Source organism: Cyprinus carpio, chromosome A8 (genome assembly GCF_018340385.1).
Source record: "Cyprinus carpio isolate SPL01 chromosome A8, ASM1834038v1, whole genome shotgun sequence".
NCBI classification, from domain to species: domain Eukaryota; kingdom Metazoa; phylum Chordata; class Actinopteri; order Cypriniformes; family Cyprinidae; genus Cyprinus; species Cyprinus carpio.
Window position 1 is genome coordinate 11,672,050 of NC_056579.1, and position 19,688 is coordinate 11,691,737.

The 19,688-nt window shown below is 38.2% G+C and overlaps 2 protein-coding genes and 1 pseudogene across 3 annotated transcripts; 2 read left to right on the forward strand and 1 right to left on the reverse strand.

Annotated features, from left to right (window-relative positions):
• Positions 1–16: 16 nt before the first annotated feature.
• On the forward strand, positions 17–3,742 carry LOC109094882 (organic solute transporter subunit alpha-like). The gene is made up of 7 exons (XM_019108570.2): positions 17–467; positions 1,061–1,212; positions 1,291–1,364; positions 1,463–1,618; positions 1,721–1,832; positions 2,435–2,687; positions 2,828–3,742. The coding sequence occupies exons 1-7, from the start codon at positions 401–403 to the stop codon at positions 3,256–3,258; spliced, it is 1,245 nt and encodes a 414-aa protein (XP_018964115.2). The 5' UTR covers positions 17–400; the 3' UTR covers positions 3,259–3,742.
• A 231-nt stretch (positions 3,743–3,973) lies between these two features.
• LOC109094881 lies at positions 3,974–6,106 on the forward strand (annotated as a pseudogene).
• Positions 6,107–9,470: 3,364 nt separating this feature from the next.
• On the reverse strand, positions 9,471–19,621 carry LOC109095300 (probable G-protein coupled receptor 173). Of its 2 annotated transcripts, none has more exons than XM_019109007.2 (2): positions 18,463–19,621; positions 9,471–13,164 (listed from the first exon to the last, which is right to left on the reverse strand). In XM_019109007.2, exon 2 carries the CDS (start codon positions 12,930–12,932, stop codon positions 11,769–11,771), a length of 1,164 nt encoding a protein of 387 aa, XP_018964552.2. In that variant the 5' UTR covers positions 12,933–13,164; positions 18,463–19,621; the 3' UTR covers positions 9,471–11,768. The 2 variants fall into 2 exon arrangements, with proteins under 2 accessions (XP_018964552.2, XP_042618128.1); XM_042762194.1 differs by lacking the exon at positions 18,463–19,621 and adding an exon at positions 17,997–18,330.
• Between the last annotated feature and the right edge of the window lie 67 nt (positions 19,622–19,688).

The following is a 19,688-nucleotide window of genomic DNA, read 5'->3' on the forward strand; positions in this document are numbered from 1 at the left end:
AAATTTTTTAGGCAGAAAACGGTTTGCTACTTATTTTATCAGTCATTCAAATAGTTTTTTAAAGAATTGCATTAGAGATGTTTACACATTTCCCATGTACTGTACAAGCATAAAAGATGAGGTTGTCTGAGATAGTACAGTACAGACCTGTGGGAAGATGGACTTGGCCCTCTACCTGTCGCCCCACCTATGTTTAAGTCAATCATTAAAAAGTGAGCTCAGAAATACATCGCTTAGGCAATAGGAAGCCACCTTGATATAGATTTGTCATAACTATTTATACACAGTTATTCACATCTAAGCATCAGTTATTGCAGCTAAACCGATAACAGATAAGTGGGTATTAACTATCTAGGGGGTCCTAATAAAAATTCTTGAAAATTTCTGATTTCACTGGAGAATGGGGAAGACGGACAACTGCACGTTCATGGGAGGTGGGATCCCTCTGTCATCTGAGTTCTTTAAAGGTAAGAGATTTAGCACACTATGATGAAAGGTGCAGATATCAAATCAAACGATGCCTACTGTGTGCTGCTTATGGAGCCTGTGTTACAATGCTGAAAGTAATTTTCCCCGGATAATGACAGGAATGACTGTACATTGCAATGTAAAACATGGATGATTATATGCTGTACAATTTGTATATGCAGTGAAAAGATAACACAGATGAAACTGCTCATCAGTCAACAATATCCACAGAGCTATTTGAGTCAGTTATATTGTTTACCCATTTTCCAAACATTTACTTTTTACCATTTTCACTTGTTTCTTATTACCCCAAAAGTGTGACTCTTGGCCAAATTGACCAGATGTCTTATTTTAGATACATGAATGGGTACCAGGCTTAGAAATGATGTCTGTTTGAGCCCTTTTAACTAAATGTTTCATTGTAATGGAAATAGGTTCTTTAGATTGCTAAAATGTTCTTCCAAAAAAAAAAAAAAAGAGTATTTTAACAACTGTTTACTGAAAAAATATTTTTGGAATGTATAATGGTTCTTATATTGCGTTACCCGAAGCTTTATTTTAAAGAGTTTGGTTTTGTTTGTTCTGCTTATAGTGATCAAGAATGATCTCTGGCTGTTCCTCCTTCCTGCTGTGTTTGCTGTGCTTCTGCTTGCTCTCTTCATGGAGGAGATCGGCTTCTTTCTGCACCACGTCCCCTCTCAGCGGCGTAGACGTCTCAGCCTGTGGATCCTGGGAATATATCCAGTAAAGCAGCACCTTCTCATTCAATTCATTTTTTAATTCCTTTAGTTACCCTTTGGTGACATTTTGTTTCTTTAACAGGTCTTCGGGATGACGTCTATCATTGCGCTGTATATTCCACGCTCATCATCTCTGTGCAATTTCATTGCATCTCTGTGAGTGACTTTTGACTTCCACTGTTGTACTCAAATTGCACAATAGTGATCCGAATGGACAGGCATATCTGTATGGAATGCTTTGTATTTCTTGGCAGTTATCACTCCATTACACTCTTGAAGTTCATGGGTCTTATCAAAGACTTCTTCGGTGGAAAGACTCGCATGCTGGAGATGTTAGCAGGGCAGCACGTGTCTCCAAACCCCTTCCCTTGTTGTTGCTGCTGCTGTCTTCCTCTCTTCAACATCAACAAGTACTTCACTTACACCTGCATAAATGTTTAATTTGCAGTAAATTTATAAGTATTGGTCTGTTTCATTTTGACAGAGAAATCTTAACTTTTGTCTTCCTTAAGGACCAGTGTGAGCTGGATGATGGCTGCTGTTCTTCAGCTCTCTGTGGTCAGAACAATTCTGTTCTTCCTCACTCTTGTCCTCTGGACTGATGAACAATATGACTACGGGGATGTGAGTCTGTTATGCTCACCAAGGCTGCATTATTTGATCAAAAATACAGTAAAAACATGTGTTTTCTATTTTAATATACTTTTTTTTTTTCTGGTGATGGCAAAGTTGAATTTTGAGCAGCCACTATTCCAGTCTTCAGTGTCATATTATTCTTCAGAAATCATTTGATCATTATCAGTTATTACTGGTGGTCAATTATTAATACTGGTTCTTATTATTATCAATGTTGAAAGTTTAAAACTGCTTAAAATTTTGTGGAAAATGTGATATTTTATTTATGATTTACACAAAAATATATATAATATATATAATATTCTTGAGCAAAAAATTAACGTATTAATATGATCTCTAAAGGATCATGTGATTGAAGACTGGAGTAATGGCTGCTGAAAATTCAGCTTTGCCATCATAGGAATAAATTACATTTTAAAATCTGTTTAAATATATTACAAATTTGTGATTGACATGACCAAGGATATTTTTAGAATTGGCTGTGAGGCAGGGTTTTCACTAGTAGGAAAAAAAATCATACTCCTTGCAATGCAGATTTGACTTATTTTCTGAACTACATTATGTGACTCTTCATAATCTGTTTCTCTTAGGTGAATTCAGTTAATCTCAACATGTATGTCAATGCCATCATTGCCGTATCCACATTTCTGTCCTTCTATGGCTACTTGCTGTTTTATAAAGCCACAAAAAGGGCATTGCCTGGATATGGTCTTCGAGCCAAGTTTATCTGCATCATTGTCATTCTGGTCCTTTGTGGACTACAGAGTGGAATTCTGGAGACCATGGGTGCGCTGAATGTCATCCCCTGCGCTCCTCCCTTCTCTGACCTGTTTCGGTCTCAGTGTAAGAATCATAAAACATTCCTATTGATTTCCCCAAAGTTTTGGGATCCAGAAACTGGTATACATGCACTTTAAGTTCTTTAATTTATTACAATAATGATTTTCTTTCATCTTGTCTCTCTTTCCTGTGGTCTCTTTAAGTAATCTACCACTATTCTGTAATTGTGGAGATGTTCTGCATAAGCCTCTTTGCACATCACGCATTCCGGAAAGTTGAACCCTGTCATGACGAAGGTGAAGAAATGGAAATTGATGTCATAAGTGCTCTCAATGAAAAGGCAGTTCAGACAGAAGATGAGCTGCCAATCGCTGTGCAGCTCTCCTCTCAAGAAGACGATCCTTGCTATTCTAATCTTGGATACAATAGCGACAGTGAAGACAGCCTTTGTAAAATTGAGCATGCACCATTGGACCGCTTCCCCTTCCCCTTACAGCACAGACTGCAAACTGCAGCAAACACTGAGAAAATACACACTACACCACCTAAGGACTTCATGAGTGTGGAGCGGCCGACAATTACTGTCAGTGCTGAAATTAACCATGTTAACAATGGGGATGCTACTGTTGTATAGAAGAGAGAGAGAGAGAAAAAAGTATAGCTGTACTTATACTTTAAAATGCTTATACTTTAAGTGTGACATTATTACACTTCATATGTCTGTGACTCCACTGGGACCAGGAAACTAAATCAAGGTATTTAAAAGTAAAATGTAATGAAATGTAAATTTCATCAGCATATCATGTTTTTATTTCTTGTAATCTCTAATATAGTACCTGAAGTTTACCGTTATAAATGCATTTAAATAAAAAGTACTTAAGTCTTAAGACTAGGCCCCAGATACTGTATATATGTTTATATAAAAAAAGTGTACATATTTATCAGTGGTAAAATTGTGGATTCAATAGAGTTTTACATTTGAACCTATAAAACCTAAATATGGCCCAGCGTAGACGCCATACTGAATTTGGCTGTCAAAAATTCAATATGACTCAACCCTGGTCACTGAGCCAATTTCTATGAAGACAACTTAACGATTTGTTTATTAAAATTGTTTATTAAAAATGTTTTTCACGTGTATTTCTTATACTGAATAATATAAAATCCAAAATAAATAAATAAATAAATAAAATGCTAAATAATGAACAACTACAACCCCAAATAGTGATTTTCAGTTGTTTACACTAGACGACCTGACGACGCCTCCTGCAGTGCCGCGCTCAATGGGGTTGACCAATAAGCGTTAGGTATTCCTCTCCTAGCAACAGGTCGACCATTCATCAACACGAATGCCGTAACGCGTTTTTCCGGTATGGGAATCCAGCTTGCGGCGTCTAGACGAACAAGGAGCAAGATTTGAAAGGTAGGATTACTTTTGCTTCCTTCAAATAGCGAATTATGCTGTTCAGATGCACGTCCCAAATAAACTGCAATGAACAAACTTGCGGTTTCAAATACTGTTATACTAGGGAGCTTTTAATTGGTTGATAACATTACTCGTGTACAGAAAGTGACACTTGTGATAATTTCTTAAGGAATAGACTTTATGAAGCCCTTTACATATGGTTTAAAATTGCAGGGTGTCCTGTAAACATTCATGGAAGGACCCCCAGTCTCTGTGCCGCAGAGAAAGACTTGTTTGCAAGCAGCTCAGTGTGACAAAGAACAACTTTAATGACTATGGAGTATCTGTGTAACTACAAAAAACACAAGGTGAGTTATTAATTTTGCGGAGCATGTACAGTTGTGACAGTATGTGTCAGTTTTCCGAAATTGGGGATCGGACAATATTTGGCAGAGATACAATTATTTGAAAATCTGGAATCTGAGGGTGCAAAAAAAATCAAAATACTGAGAAAATCGCCTTTAAAATCGTCCAAATGAATTCTTAGCAATGCATATCACTAATCGAAAATTAAGTTTTTATATATTTACGGTAGGAAATGTACAAAATATCTTCATGGAACATGATCTTTACCTAATATCCTAATGATTTTTGGCATAAAAGAAAAAGCAATAATTTTGACCCATACAATGTTTTTTGGCTATTGCTAGAAATATACCCCAGCTACTTAAGACTGGTTTTGTGGTCCAGGGTCACAATTGTGTTCTAGTCATTAGTAGCTCCAACTCTTCCTCCTTATTCTTATCATATTCCCAATTTATATGATTCAAATCACTGTAACCTTTAAATATGCCTGTTCAGGGTCGAGAGTTCTTCTTGGTGAAGTGGAAGAGCTACACAGAGTCAGAAAACATGGGAGCCTCTGAAAAATCTTAAATGCCCCATACTCTTACACCAATTCCAAGAAGACATGAAGGCGGCTCTGCTTCAATCCAACAAACCACTCGATTCAGAGTCTTTGAGTGCCCCTATTGTCTCCTTACTTCTTCAGAAGGCCAAGCAGCGTATGAAGGTTCAAAAATGGGAAGACCTCATGAACCAGACTTGCAGACACAAGGGCCGAATATTCATCTGTAATGAGGTTGACCTGGACGGGCTTCCTTAGAACTTCACCTACATTACTGAGAATAAGTAAGGGAAAGGAGTAGATGTGAACCCAGTGATAGTGTGCTGCGAATGTGACGGCTGCTGTCCAGGGCTCCTGAAGCATCGGAGGACATATAATGACAGTGGACAGGTGAAAGTGATGCCCATCTACGAGTGCAACTCCAAGTGCCAATGTGGGACAGAGTGTGCAAATAGGGTTTTGCAAAAAGGTATTCATTACGATCTGTGCATCTTCAAAACAGCCAATGGCAGAGGGTGGGGAGTGCTGCAGAGGATTTACAAAAACAGCTTTGTTATGGAGTATCTTGAAAAGGTAAGCAAATTAAAAGTATAGTTTATCCAAGAAATGTCATTCCAAATTTGTGTGAACACCAAAAATATTAAATATAACATTATATATTAAGTATGACAAAAAAGATATTTTGAAGAATGTTTCAGCTGTTTATGTCTATACAAGGAAATCACATTAAACCCATTTCACAGCCGTGAAATGGTACAGACATTTTTCAAAATACTTTCTTTTGTGTTCCACAGAGTTATTAGAGGTTTGGAGTGATATGAGGGTGAGTAAATGATGACAGATTTTCTTTTATCCCTAAAAATAGTTTAATTTGGGTGTATCCTGTTCTGTGAATATTGATTGCTAACCTGCTGTCAGCTGTGTGTTGCATCAGATCATCACGACAGAGGAAGCAGAGAGGAGAGGAGTGGTGTATGATAAGCAGGGCGTCACCTGCTTGTTTGATCTGGACTATGTGGATGATGTCTAGACCATCAATGCAGCTCGTTATGGAAACATCTCTCACTTTGTCAACCACAGCGTGAGCACTTACTAGCTGTACACATCATCTGGCCTCTCTATCAAGTAATTTGGAACAGATTCTTGTAAAGTGATATTTATTTATAAAAGGTATGTTGCATGAATATGTGTTTTCTTTATGTTAAAGGGATAGTCCACCCCAAAATGAAAATCTTGTCATTAATCACTTACTGTGCCACACGGATACATTTTCTACATGTATTTACGCTTTGATTTGAAAGAAAACAGCGTATCCTTGTGGTGCGGCTGACACAGAAGAGCGTAAGCTGCCTGCCTTCAGCTAATATTCTCCAAAATGGCGCTACGGTGATGTGGAGAGACACAGAGGAGACAAATTGTTGAATAAAGTCATTATTTTTGGTTTATTCGCGTACAAACAGTATTTTTGTCGCTTCATAGCGTTACGGTTGAACCACTGATGACACTTGACGATGCTTTTCATATTTTTCTGGACCTTGACAGTGTATTTTACTTGGCAGTCTATGGGACAGTCACAAGTCTCCTGATTTTCATCCAAAATATCTTAAATTGTGTTCCGAAGACAAACTAAGCTTTTAAGAGTTTGGAACGACATGGGGGTAAGTGATAAATGAAAAAAAAAACATTTTAGGGTGGAGTAACCCTTTAACCAAATAAAACATTACATTTGATAGTTTGTGGATTGTAGAGTAATATGTAGTCTCACTTTAAGAATGTTGCTTACCGGTATATGTAAATGTCTACATTTGCCACCAGATGGTGCTATTGTATTCATAAAACCTTTGGTTTAATGTAAACCAAATTTTTACAGATGAAATGGCAACAAGGGAGTTACAGGCAACAAAAGTCCTCAGAAGGTCTAAAGTTTGTGAAAATTACAAAGATAACCATGTGAGGGTTCTTATTAGAAATAGTTTTTATTAGAAATATGGGTCAAAACAGATTGTACTTCAATTTCTTTTAAAGTTATAGTGAATATGGGAGAGGTTGCAGTAGAACCTTACAGATAGAGTCATCTAGCCTTGCTTGATCTGTGGCCCGGATCCCGAGCTTGGGCCAGAGAGAGACAGTCAGCTCAGCTTTAACCCCCCCCCCCCCCCCCCCCCCCCCCCCGTTGAAGTCTTCCTTCCTGCTATAATTCTGGTCATTTATATATCCATACCTCTTTTTCACAGCTATCTTCTCATCTGTAGAACCTATATAAACTCTATGATATTCTCTTTCAGTCTACCATGAGTCTAAGAGCGAGTGGTTGCCTTTATTGGATTTGCTGTGGATCAAACCTCACTAAGCGCAGACTGGCAAACATTAATCAGTTGACCTCACACATATGGTCTGAGCATCTAACCGTGGCCAATCTCACGCCGAGTGGACTAATGTTCATCCACCGTATGCTGCTCATCACTTCACAGTTGAACTCCTGTGGAACCTCTCTGTCAACTTTAGATTACAATATTATTGAGGCGGCTGTAGAAACATCAAACCAGCCTGCTATAATATGATGTTATTAGATGCTCATGCAAATATTCTGTAATTGGAAATATCAGAGGAACAGTGTGAGGATCTGAATGAACATATTTGTTTTCACTTGAAAATCTGATGTGAAGTTTATCTAAATTGTTGGTCTGTCAAGGGGAAATGTCCATCCAGTTTTGTTCAGTGTTACTCTGGCACATTTTACTGACTCAATCTGGTCTTTCTGCAGTGCAGACCATGAACCATATCAGGCAGATTAAGGTCAATGGTCAACTCATAATCCAAGCGTGTGAACCTGAGGTGTCAGCGAAATAGCAAAATGCAGGATTCAGACATGTTGACAAAATAATGAAGACTACTCAGTTAAAAATATTTCTAACTCACCCCTGAACTAAGTTTCTTACTGCATTGAGTAAAGGTCACACAACATTAGTCAAAAATGCAACAAAAGTAAACTTTTATTGTCATGTTGAAAAAAACAAAACAAAAAAAAACCTCCTGTTGATTTACAGCTCAAGATATCTGAAAGCTGACTCATGTTTCCTCCATCAAGCCCCCCCCCCCCCCCCCCCAGACCCTTCATTCATCATGCATTCACAAATAAACAACTCCCGAGTTGCTCAACTAAAATTTCAGTCCCATGAATTTCATTCCATTATGGATAGGTGCTGTCTATTGCTCTTGTAATAGTTAGCTGAATGAGTGGCTTTTTATATCCTGAAGCTGTTTTATGGGATTTTTTTCATTCATTCAGTAGTTCAGTGAGATGACGATAAAATCACACATTCATGTTCATATATTATAATTTAGCAATTACTAGAGATTAAACAAACATAAGATTTTATGATCAAATCAGGCACTATCGATAATTACTATAAAAGGCAAAAAATTAAGACACCGGTATTAAGAAATCTTTCCATACACTGAATAAAAATGTTTTGCCTGCTAAATTATGTGCATTGTTTTGAATAATTACACTCAAACTCATCTTTGTCTGTTACAGCTTTACAAAATGGATGTCATGGCTTCACCTTAATACATTTGGGGTTCTTTCTTAATGCAATTTAATTTGTTTAACTAAAAGTATGCAATTATTTGTGCACAAATGTTTTGCTGTAGGGGGTGGGGGGAAGACCCCAGAATTGCAGATAAAAAAAATTTGAGTAACCAAATTGTTAACACTAAAATAGTCAATTGGTGTTTTTAAATCTAAGGAGCAACTTGAATATCAATATTCATTAGCCGCATATTTCTAATTCATTAAAAAAAAAAAAAAATTATTAATTTATGTTCCACAGTCATCATAACACTGGAATTGCCAAACAATGCTTGATGTCTGTTTTAATGTAGGTGTTAAAATGTGGTAAACAAAATATTTTCCTTTTTGAGTGTTGGTTATGATCCATATTCCCTGTTGATTTGAATCAACATTATGTCTTATTTAAGGCTCAGCTCTTCGTAATCTTTAAAGTTGTGTTGTCGCATTGAAAATGGGAAGTTTTAGTGGATCAACTACAGGAGTGGTTGCTATCAGACGCTGTATGTCTGATCTTTCCCCTTTGCTTTATTCCTCATGAGTACCCAGTTCCGTCCACACACTCGTACTCAGCGTAAACACTCACACACACATGCGTGGTAAAAAGATGATGATCAAGGGCCGTAACCCCACCCTTCACTCCACCCCCCACTTGAAGTTAGTGCGTTGTCCATATAATACACATGAAATTACACAGAGGTTCACAGTTTTTTTACAAAAGATAAGATGCCTGAAGCAACTAAAAATGTTCTACCAGGCATTTTTGCTCGTTACAAAATCACATCCTTTTCACCCAACCCCAACACCAACCCAAGCGATTTCCTATTCACAGGTGAATACAACAACAGCCCAAACAGTCATTCACATACTGTCCCCCACCCCGATCCCACCCAAAGACAAGAAGAAGAAAAAAAAGTCTCAAAGAAATCCTTAAGAATCCAAGAAGTTCCTTTTAATTCCACGGAAAATCAGTGTGTCTCTGTGTCTTTTTTTTTTTTTTTTTTTTTTCGCAAATTCAAGTCTCTCCAGAGAACTGAGCAAAATTGTACACTCACGAGTGTCTCAGTTCACAAATTCAATAACACAGCCGATGCAGCTGTCTTCTTATGAACACCCCGTAGGTTTGTGAAGGGCAGCAAGATGTGTCCTCTGATAATCCACAAATACACAGTGTTGTGTTTTCCCCAGCATATGTTTTTGTATGATTTATTGGTGTCTATATAAGCATATAGCTTTCAGATCATTCTTGCATTGGTAACATTAAACCTTGGTAATGGAGTAAGGCATAAAATGCAGATAACAGAAAGAATTATTCTTCTTCTTCTGTTCATCATAGATGTTTTTCTGCTGTTTTTCTGTGTTCTAGCAATGACAGGTTTTAGAAAAAGAATTCCATGCCTACCCTACAGAGAGATCTCATTGAACATTCAAAGAAATATTACAATCTGTCCTGTCTGCATTGGTCAGCATTCTGATTCAAGTCAAAATATGCCAGAGAAATCATGTGGCTGATCAATGATTTCTTGAGTTGTGTGCAAAATATTAAGGGAAATTCATTTGACATCGAATGGATTCCGGAATTTAGTTCACCCACTTGTTAGCTCCTAATGAAATGGAATACTTTAAAAAATAAATCTAAACATTCCATTACTAGCTTACATGTTTTTTCCTTATCTCAAACACATTCATATTTTTATTACAAGATTAAAATTAGATTTTTGTTTGATTTCTGCTAAACATGAGGCCGAATCACACTGTCAGACTTCAATCCAGCACAAACATTCAACTTTAGGTTCCTCCTTACTACCTGACCAACTACTTCTTTTCAGGAATCCACATATCATATGTTATGTTAACACAGTAAATTAAAATACCTCTAATGCAACCTACCTTTCACTGACATATGATTGAAAATGTAAAGGCTAAATTAATTAACGTCCAAGATACATCAAAATCACATATTAAAAACATTATGATTTTGTCTAGATCCATTAGGCTAGTAAACTTTCATTCAAGTAATTCAAGACGCAAAAGACTAAGTAACTTCTCCTCTACAGCACCTTCTGTGCAATCGTTTGGAAGGATAAACGATTGGTTGGTTTAACCGTAATACACCATTAACAGATCAGTATTTTCACTCAATCCTGAACTGTCTCTTCACAAAATGAGATCACTTACAGTAAAATACTTCACCTTTTCTTGGTCTGAATATTGTAAGACTGGTCATATATTCAGATTCATTATAGAAATTATAAGGGCATGAGTTATTTTGTGCAATGCTAGAAAATATTTGATAAATTAATGAGTAAATAGAGTTGAGAGAGATAAATAGACAAATAAAAAACAATAAATTACAGCGAAAATGTAACTCCAGGAAAGAGCACCTACAAACCTGAATAGGCCATATTTCAGAAAGATTCATATTTTCATTCAGCTCCTCTCATCTACAATCCCTTTGAATCAACTTGGGAGGAAAAACAATATTTTTTTTGTTCTGGAAGTTGCTTTTGTATACACACTGTTTTATGAGCATCTTAATTCCTGCCTGATGGAACCACAGGAAGGATTCAGCCCAACCAATTAGCATAAATTTTAGGAACTCTATTTTTTTTTTTTTTTTGTCAGCCTCATTCAGTCCTAGAGGCTTTTGCTTGGCACTCATTCTTAAAAATAGTTTAATTGCAAGTTTTTCACCTTAAAGATAAGGTAATATACATGCAGATGGAGTATTTTTGAATCAGTAGTTCAAATAATATAAATTACTCTGCCAGGAGCGCAGCTGTTCACAAGGCATGAACAATATTTTTGTAAATCTTTGATTCAAGGCCCTCAAGATCCTGGTAAAGGGATACAGATACTGAGCCAAATCAAATGGTAATGTTTGTTGAGATCGATCATGAGAAGCCATTTGATATAGCCTTCATACATTCACCATAAAATAGACCAGTTTGGTTGATTTGTACCACCCTAATGCAAAACATACGGTTCCTCAAACCTGTTCAGTGTTGATTTACCAAACCATACATTAGAGTAGAGCCTATCTCCCCCTTAAAATCATTAAAGTGACAGTAGATGCTTATTCCGTGACATCCACTCTTTTAAAGCATCTTAAAACTAAATCAAAGGCCACAACAGCTCTTAAAGTTCATCCACGTCTCCATCTCTAAAGACTTCTTATTCCTTCCCCCTGGCTGTCCACTCTCCGAGCATCCAGAAGAGAGAAAGAGAAAAAAAAAAAACATTATGAAAAAACACTCATCTTCACATGACACAGTAAGGCTCACGGGGTAGTTGAGGTGGAGTTCTACAGCAGGGAGGCAGGTGGGCCAGAAAGCCTTTCTTCAGGTCCTTGTTGAGGAAAAAGCAGATGATGGGGTTCACGCCTGCTTGGGCGAAACTCATCCACACGGTGGTGGAAAGATACCGGTGTGGGATGGTGCACGCCTTCACAAAGACTCGCCAGTAACAGGCCACAATGTACGGGGACCAGAGCACCAGAAAAAACAAGGTGATGACATAGAACATCCTGCCAAGCTGCTTCTCAGCCTTGAACTCCTCCATGCCTAGCAGGCGTCTGTTCTGGTTGTGCAAGTTCTGCCTGATGCCCAATAAAGTGGGAGGCATTGGGCCACGGCTGAACCCTGCTATCCAGTTTGCGGCCGCCTGTCCTGTGGCTCCAGGTCCGTGAAAGGTCCAGTTTTGGCTGATGGCTGGAACCATCTGGACCGGCTTCATCTTTCGGTGCTTGTATTCGAACAGCAGGAGCTTCATGTAGACCACGTGTGTAGCCAGGATTAGCACAGCCAGCATCAGCATGAAGCCTAGGGTGTCATTGGCCTTGAAGTAGCGATGTTCAAAGATGCACTGGTCCTCCTCGCGGATAAACTTGTAGGTGCCAACGTCAAAGACGGGTGGGAATGCCATGGCGACTGAAAGCGTCCAGACCATACATACCACTGCCACGCAGGTCCAGAAGGTCATTCGCTTGGAATAGAAGCGGTGGTGGGCAATGGCCATGTAGCGTGTGACACTAATGCAGAACAGCATGAAGGCAGCATGGAAGCAAAAAAGGACGGCCATGAAGGCCACCACCTTGCAGCTGAGCACATTGTAAGTCCAGGCCGAGCCGTTCTTGATGGACACCAGGACAAAGGGAAAGCAGACCGCAGAGCGGATGGTGTCGGCGAGGCACAGGTCCAGAAGAAAGTAGTAGGGTGCCTTATGTAGGGCTCTGTCCCTTAACACCAGCAGGGATACCACTAAGTTGCCCACCAGGCTGATGCAGATAATCAGCCCCAGAAGGACAAGTTTTACATAGGTAGACACTGCCGAAGAAGGTGCTCCACCCATCATGCCACCTGTAGTGGACACCACGGCCGCCAAGGGGTTCCCAGGCCCATCGCTGCTTGCGTTTCCGTTGGCCATACCCTTTTCTGCTCAAATCGCACACCTCCTCCTTCAACTCCTCCTTTACCCCCGCTTCCTCCACTCCCTCCTCCACCTCCGCCTCCTCCGGCTGAACTGTCGTCCGTCCTCGTGGTTGCCTTTCGTTGTTGTCTCAAATGGAAGGAGATAAGCTTGATCTGCATTGCCCCATTTTTGTACAGTTCTCTTTGGAGCGTCCCTTCAAATGTGCCACCTCTTCTGGCCTCCACACCTATGGATAGAGAACAAAACATTTGTAACTCTTGTTTTCTCACACAAACAAATGCTGGTCTTTAAAGGCCACAAACACTACGGACTTTTGGGCAAAGTACAGCATTTTTGTAATTCCTAAGAGAAAAATTTTTAGGTTAAGAAGAGTGTGAAAGAATAAAGTAATATTGATGTTGGAAAGAGAGAGATTTTTCTCACTACTACTATAGCATATTTTAAGTATTGTTTTTCCTTGCGAATAAAAATATATGTAGCTGTTGGAGTACTGAGGAGACCACACAAATACAACAGCATACTGCTGGTGCCGAATAAAAACAGTAACTCTAGAACTAGTGAGAACACCTGAGAAGAGAAGATGCTAACCCCTCAGAGAACCTCAGATGATGCCAACCCTGAAACAACATACAGAACTACCAAATTTTGCTATAAGTTTGATTGCATCATATAATAATTGCTATTAATAGTGTTTGATTACATCTTTAATTGATTTTTCCCTACATTTCTGCCATATGTACATAAACTGACAGTCACCACTGATAAGCTACTACTAAATATTGTAGAAACTTAATTTTCTGTAAAGTTACTTCGCAATGATTTGTATTGTAAAAAGCGCTATACAAATAAACTTGAATTGAACTGAATTGAAAAACTACTATGGTAATTCATAATTAGGCAAAAACTGCAAAGTAGACTTTAAAAAGCATAACAATCAATAAAGATATTCTGATTTTATTTACAATGTGTGGAAACACACTGGTGGTCAAATGTATAGGCAAAATACTGGAAAAATCTGTATTTTTTTCCCCCTGGAAAAACTATTACATTAACATTCTGTTATTTGTACCAGAAATGTTCAGGTTTCAAACTACACTAATGGTAGTTTACCATTATCCCCAAAGTAAAAAATGAGACAAATAGCAATTTGCATTTTTGTATCTATTTTTTCCTTCTTCTAAATTTGCTGATTTATTGCTGTTTACAGGACTGTCAATATGTTTACAAGCACTTTAAAGGCCTGCATTTCAGTCAGAAAGAAATAATAATGGGTTGTTAACAAAAAGCAGAATGGAAAATAACGCAGAGTCTGGAGAAATTTGTAACCATTAAACATATTTTAACATGTTTTAACACAGTGACTTAAAAACATACCACACTTGCGCGAGATGCTGACAAAGAAGCAAAACATCTTGCAACAGTTACAAGACAAACATGTAGCCCATGTTTAAATTAAAAAAGAAAGAAAGCTTTGATTCAGTGGAAAGTCCAAATTTGACATAGATAATGTGGTTGTGTTGCTCACCGTTGTGCACAATCTGCGTATGCTACTAAAGAGCGTTGGCACATTGATTTGGTTTCACATTGTGTCAAAATGACAGAGAATGTGCCTTGGATATGCAAAAATCTGCTGCAGTGTGATTCTTAACTTTCCATGTAAGCATACAGAAACAGATGTGATTTCTTAAGACACCTATTGTAGTATCTGTTAGGTAATAGATACCATTTATGTTTGATAAATAATCATTCTATTATGTTAATTAATTTACATCTCTAACTAGATGTACATGCATTAACTTTTTATATATATATTATTAAATATTAATGATAAATGAAGGAGGATCAAGAAGAGCACATTTTCATGTTTCCATTCTTAAATAATAATATATCAAATAGCGTATGTTACATCAACTAAAAAATTATCTGTAAAGTAATGCACATAAGGCAATTCTTTAAGCAATAAATATCATCTTCTTCCTAAACATGAGTGCTTACACCAAATGTAAAATACTAAAAAAGAGCTACAGAAATTATAGAAAAAAGAGCACTTTACACCAAAGAAGGTGTTTTGTGTCCACCATCAGTAAACAGATCAATCAATAGTTTGCTGAATGGGATAATCAGGGCTCCGGTAAGCATCTGCTGTAACATGCTGAGGAACATCTTCTGCTTCCCCCTTAGTGCCGAGCAGATCAGCTGTTTCCACCACATGCTATATGGCATGCCAGCAACTAGTCTTTCATGGTAATAACCTCATTGTTGCTAGGCTACAGCAGATCACTTTTTATGTGTTGAGTATAGGCATGTGGACCGGGATGCGGGGGCAAGGGGTTTGGGGGACTGGGGGCAATGAAAGTGTTAGGGGATGGGAAATCTTATTTAATCTGCATTGCAGGCGGCAACGGAGCTTCAAGACAACGCTTTAGCTTTAGCTTATATAGTGACAGTAAATCTTTAACTGACTATGTAGATACAGCATGATACATTTTGGTCCACTTTCCCCAAATGTTTCTGGCAGTTCTACCTAACCCAGACTTTCTCATTTGCACCCACATAACGAAAGAGCAGACTCCGCCCTGGTTGATGGTATTTAGACGAGGGCATATACACTTGCCAAACACATCCCCTGCTGTGGCGTAGAACAGCCAAGCTAGCATTATCCCACTCTCTCAATGTGAAAGAGCATTGATCCATGAATTCATGTGTATACCTCCACCTGCTGTGGTGCTATTGGCAGCATTTAAAGAGCCATTTGTGCTAACTCTCAACGACTAACAGCCTATGGTAGAGAGAAAGCTAAACGTAGATGCCAGCTGATGACAAAGTCACTGAATACCTTGGTCCAACAGGAGATAGAACTGCGCCGACCCATTGTTTTAGAGCAGAAACACTAATTCACTTGTCACAGCAATTACAGCTGCTTGTTGCTAGGCTACAGGGTCCTTCTGCCTTGTGCGGTGTATGTGTCTTTGTAAGTCTGAATGCAACTCAGAATTGTATGCGTTGAGGTGAGCTGAGAAGGAAAGTGTCACTCATGAGGAATAATCAGCCAGAACGGAGATTAAAGTGAATGTTTCTGTCACAGAGAAGATAAAATGATACAACCTTATCATGACAACCTGCTATAACCAGTTTACAAATTGCACCACTTTACATCAGTTACAGGTGTTAATTGAACTGGCAGTTTGACTGTGATTCAGTTTCAGAAAGGTAGTCTAAGCATTGTTATTGTTCAGAAGATGTTTTCAATTGTAGCAACATTTAGGTACAAACAGGCTGATGACGACAATGTAATTTTAAATATGATAAATATTAAGTCATGTAACGTATTACATGCATGTCACTGAACCTCACCTTTATGCAAAGAAAAGATGAAAGGATCAAGGAATATGAAACCTGAACAACTGTTTCACAAGTGTCACCTTTTTCACTTGGAAAAAAAGGTGGTTAAGTGACCTGGTATGGGGGGAGCGTTAACATTTTTATGGTCTAAAGATGACAATTTGCACGCATTTCCCACAGTAAATGCTAATGTGCTTGTACTTTGTTCCGTGAAGTAAAGGGCTAAACAAGAATGAGGCTTATTTGGATGTGTCAAAGCTGGTACTGATATTCTTGTTACTTACATAAGTGAAAGTTCACCTCTCTCTATTTTCTCAGCTCTAGACAGACTTGTGGGAGACACATTCACATTCCAAAGAGGGCGGATGAAACTTTAATTTGCTCAATGAAAGATAATTTACCCTCCTATTCTCCACAATTCTTTGATAGGCCCTTTGATTAACAGTCTCTCAGATATTCAGTGTGGAATGTAAGCTATATATATTGAAGACTGACTGGTCTGGTGGCCTTCATATAATCTAATGACTTTAAATGTCCATTATGGTGTGGTATGGTACTACTAAGATTAAGGCCCTTTTAATTTAGTATTCTCACTATATTAACCCCCATTTATTGCCATTACTAGACCATAAGTTAATTATGCCAAAAGGTAAGATTTATTATTATTATTATTATTATTATTTATTTATTTATTTATTGTAAATGTTACAGATTTGTTGCTATTGTCGCATACATTTTCAGGCACATTACTTCCCAAATTACTTTACAGGTTCCCTGTAATAAACAAAAAAAAGTGATCAAAACATCTCAGTGAATTAATACATTTGTTAAGATAAATGTGCAAATATGCCCAAATCACAAAGATTTAGTGATGAAATATAGGCCTACCTGTACTAATATTTTAAGATACCTGTCACTGTATAAAAACAAAATCATAAGAGTAAAAAAAAGAGGTAATGACATGCTGAAAATGATTCAATGAAGAAAAAGTAGCATATATTGTGATACATTTTGCCCCATATGTACAGCCCTCCTAAGGGTGTTTTACATAATGATTGAGTAATATTTTATAATTACAAGATTTAAAGTCAAAATAGACTTTTTGTCAGACAAATATTCAATAAAAAGAAATATTTTTCACACACTTAGGAATGAACACATACACAAACATTTTCCTTAAGTAAAGCCTTTAGCTCCATTGTACCCATTACAGTTGTCATCCCTTGGGTTATGATTATGTTATATTATTTATTGAGTCTTTAATATTTCACTCCAGAGGTTTAGTGTGCTCTTATCTTGCATTAATAGTGAGAAGGCCTTCGATGTCGTTGGGAGGAGTCAGATGTAAAGGGAGTTGGTTGGAGGTAGAAGGCTGGATAGCAACAGCAGTGAATATCTCTACCGTGCGGTCTCGGTGGGAGGAGGCGACGCGGAATTCACCAACCAAACGAGCCTGAATCATTTCGACTCTCCCACATATCGTTTTTAATACGACAAAGAACGAACAACGTGATCCCGTCGTTCATGGTTAACTCTTATAAAAACGTTTTCTCCGTATCTCCATCATCTTCATGTGGGCTATCGGTGCGCTTGGTGATGCGCCATACTAATATAGCTTACATGAATCGTTTACTGATCTGGAGCCCCTTTTACAGCGCGTGCGTTGTCGATTGTTTTCCTTCAAACACACGAAAGAACACAAAAATAATGAATTACCTAGAACTAATGACGTGACCCGCACAGCCAATACGCAAAAGTGCAAATGACCCGTATGGACACTGTCAGAGCGCGTATAGCCTACAGTCCCAGGCACATCTTCTTGGATAGGATAGGATAGGAGACCTGCATGGTTATCATTAAATATCATGAAGAACTACAGCGTCTCTCTCTCGATCTCTCTCTCTCTCTCTGTGAGTGTGTGTGTGTGTATGTGTGTCTTGTTCCGCGCGCGCGCATTTGCGCGTTTGCATGAGGGACAATGAAATAACAAATGCATAAAACAGGCCTGCATTGCACTTCAGCAGCCTACATAGTATGCGTCATGATGAGAGTCATTGTTTTTTTTTTATTATATGATTTATTATTATTTAAATACTCTAGCACTTGTATCCCCCATTTTATAGGTAGCCTAATAATATGATAAACATCAAATAGGAGAGTCATAATGTGATGGAGCTCTTACCTATAATTCTCGATCTTCCTCCGGACAATGGCTCTTGTCTCAGTGGTAGGCCTTAACGGGAGCTTGTTGTAAATATATAAAAAATTAAAATAAATAAAAAATAAAAACACACAAAAATGTGCAAATACGTTTTTTCGACCCGACACAACGAGTTCAAGGAATCGCACATGAATCCAAATTGTAATCCATGATGAACCTCGACGTCCTTTATGAACAACAGAGAATGAAAATAATAATAATAATTAATGAATTAATTAATACAGGGAATGGTCACGTCTGAAAAAAATAAAAACAAAATCTGTTTCACTGGGAAGTCTTTTGCTGAACGGTTTAAACAATATTATGCCAAAAGCAGAAATATGACACACATACGGGTTTTAAAAAACAAAAAATATCGTTTCCTCTTTTTTCGTGTGCATGTCATGTCTTCGGGTTTTCCATAAAGCTAGGCCAAGCCTTAGCGGTATATTCCCATCACACGGTGACTAAATCAAGCAGAGTTTAATAGCACAATTACTCTATTTCTGATGTGTTTTGTGGTACCGTTTAATCCTGAGATACAGCGTCAGTATCATTATCTTGTGCACAGATTTAGATGTGTAAATAACGACTGGCTCTCGCTATTGGGCTACAGGACAAGGCGCTTCTTCCCATCTTCATTTTCTGGCTGGAGCCAAAGACATTTTCTCCCACGCCACACCGATAACGTTACACATCTTATCTTCGACGGGAATAAATCCGCTTTAGCACGCATCATCCCTCTGTATATCCATTGGCATCAGCGTTGTCTCACATACTGTAGTCATTCTATGAGGAGACATGTACACAGTACATGTAAGCGCCCTATATATTTAAAATGCATAAGCCTGGTACGGTCTGTGATGCAAGGCGCAAAAAAGATGGATCACACATGGCAGTCAGACCCGATTCTTTGCTAGGAAATTCGCCATGATTGTCAGTATCCTGGTGCCATCGCTGAAAGTAAGAATGGTAACGAAAAATAAACGAAATGAAATGGGTTCTTCTGCGATGGAGAACTGGAAACAGCGGCTCTCGTCTCTGCGCTCTACCTCAGTTTTCTCTGGATCGGATCCCTCCGGAAAGGTCTCGGGATTTTTCGGTAACTTCGGTGACGCTGTTCTCTCCGACATAGTCACAGTGGTGCACTGAATTCACACAGATAACCACAACTTTTAAATGGCCAGTGTTTTAAAAAACATAAAATT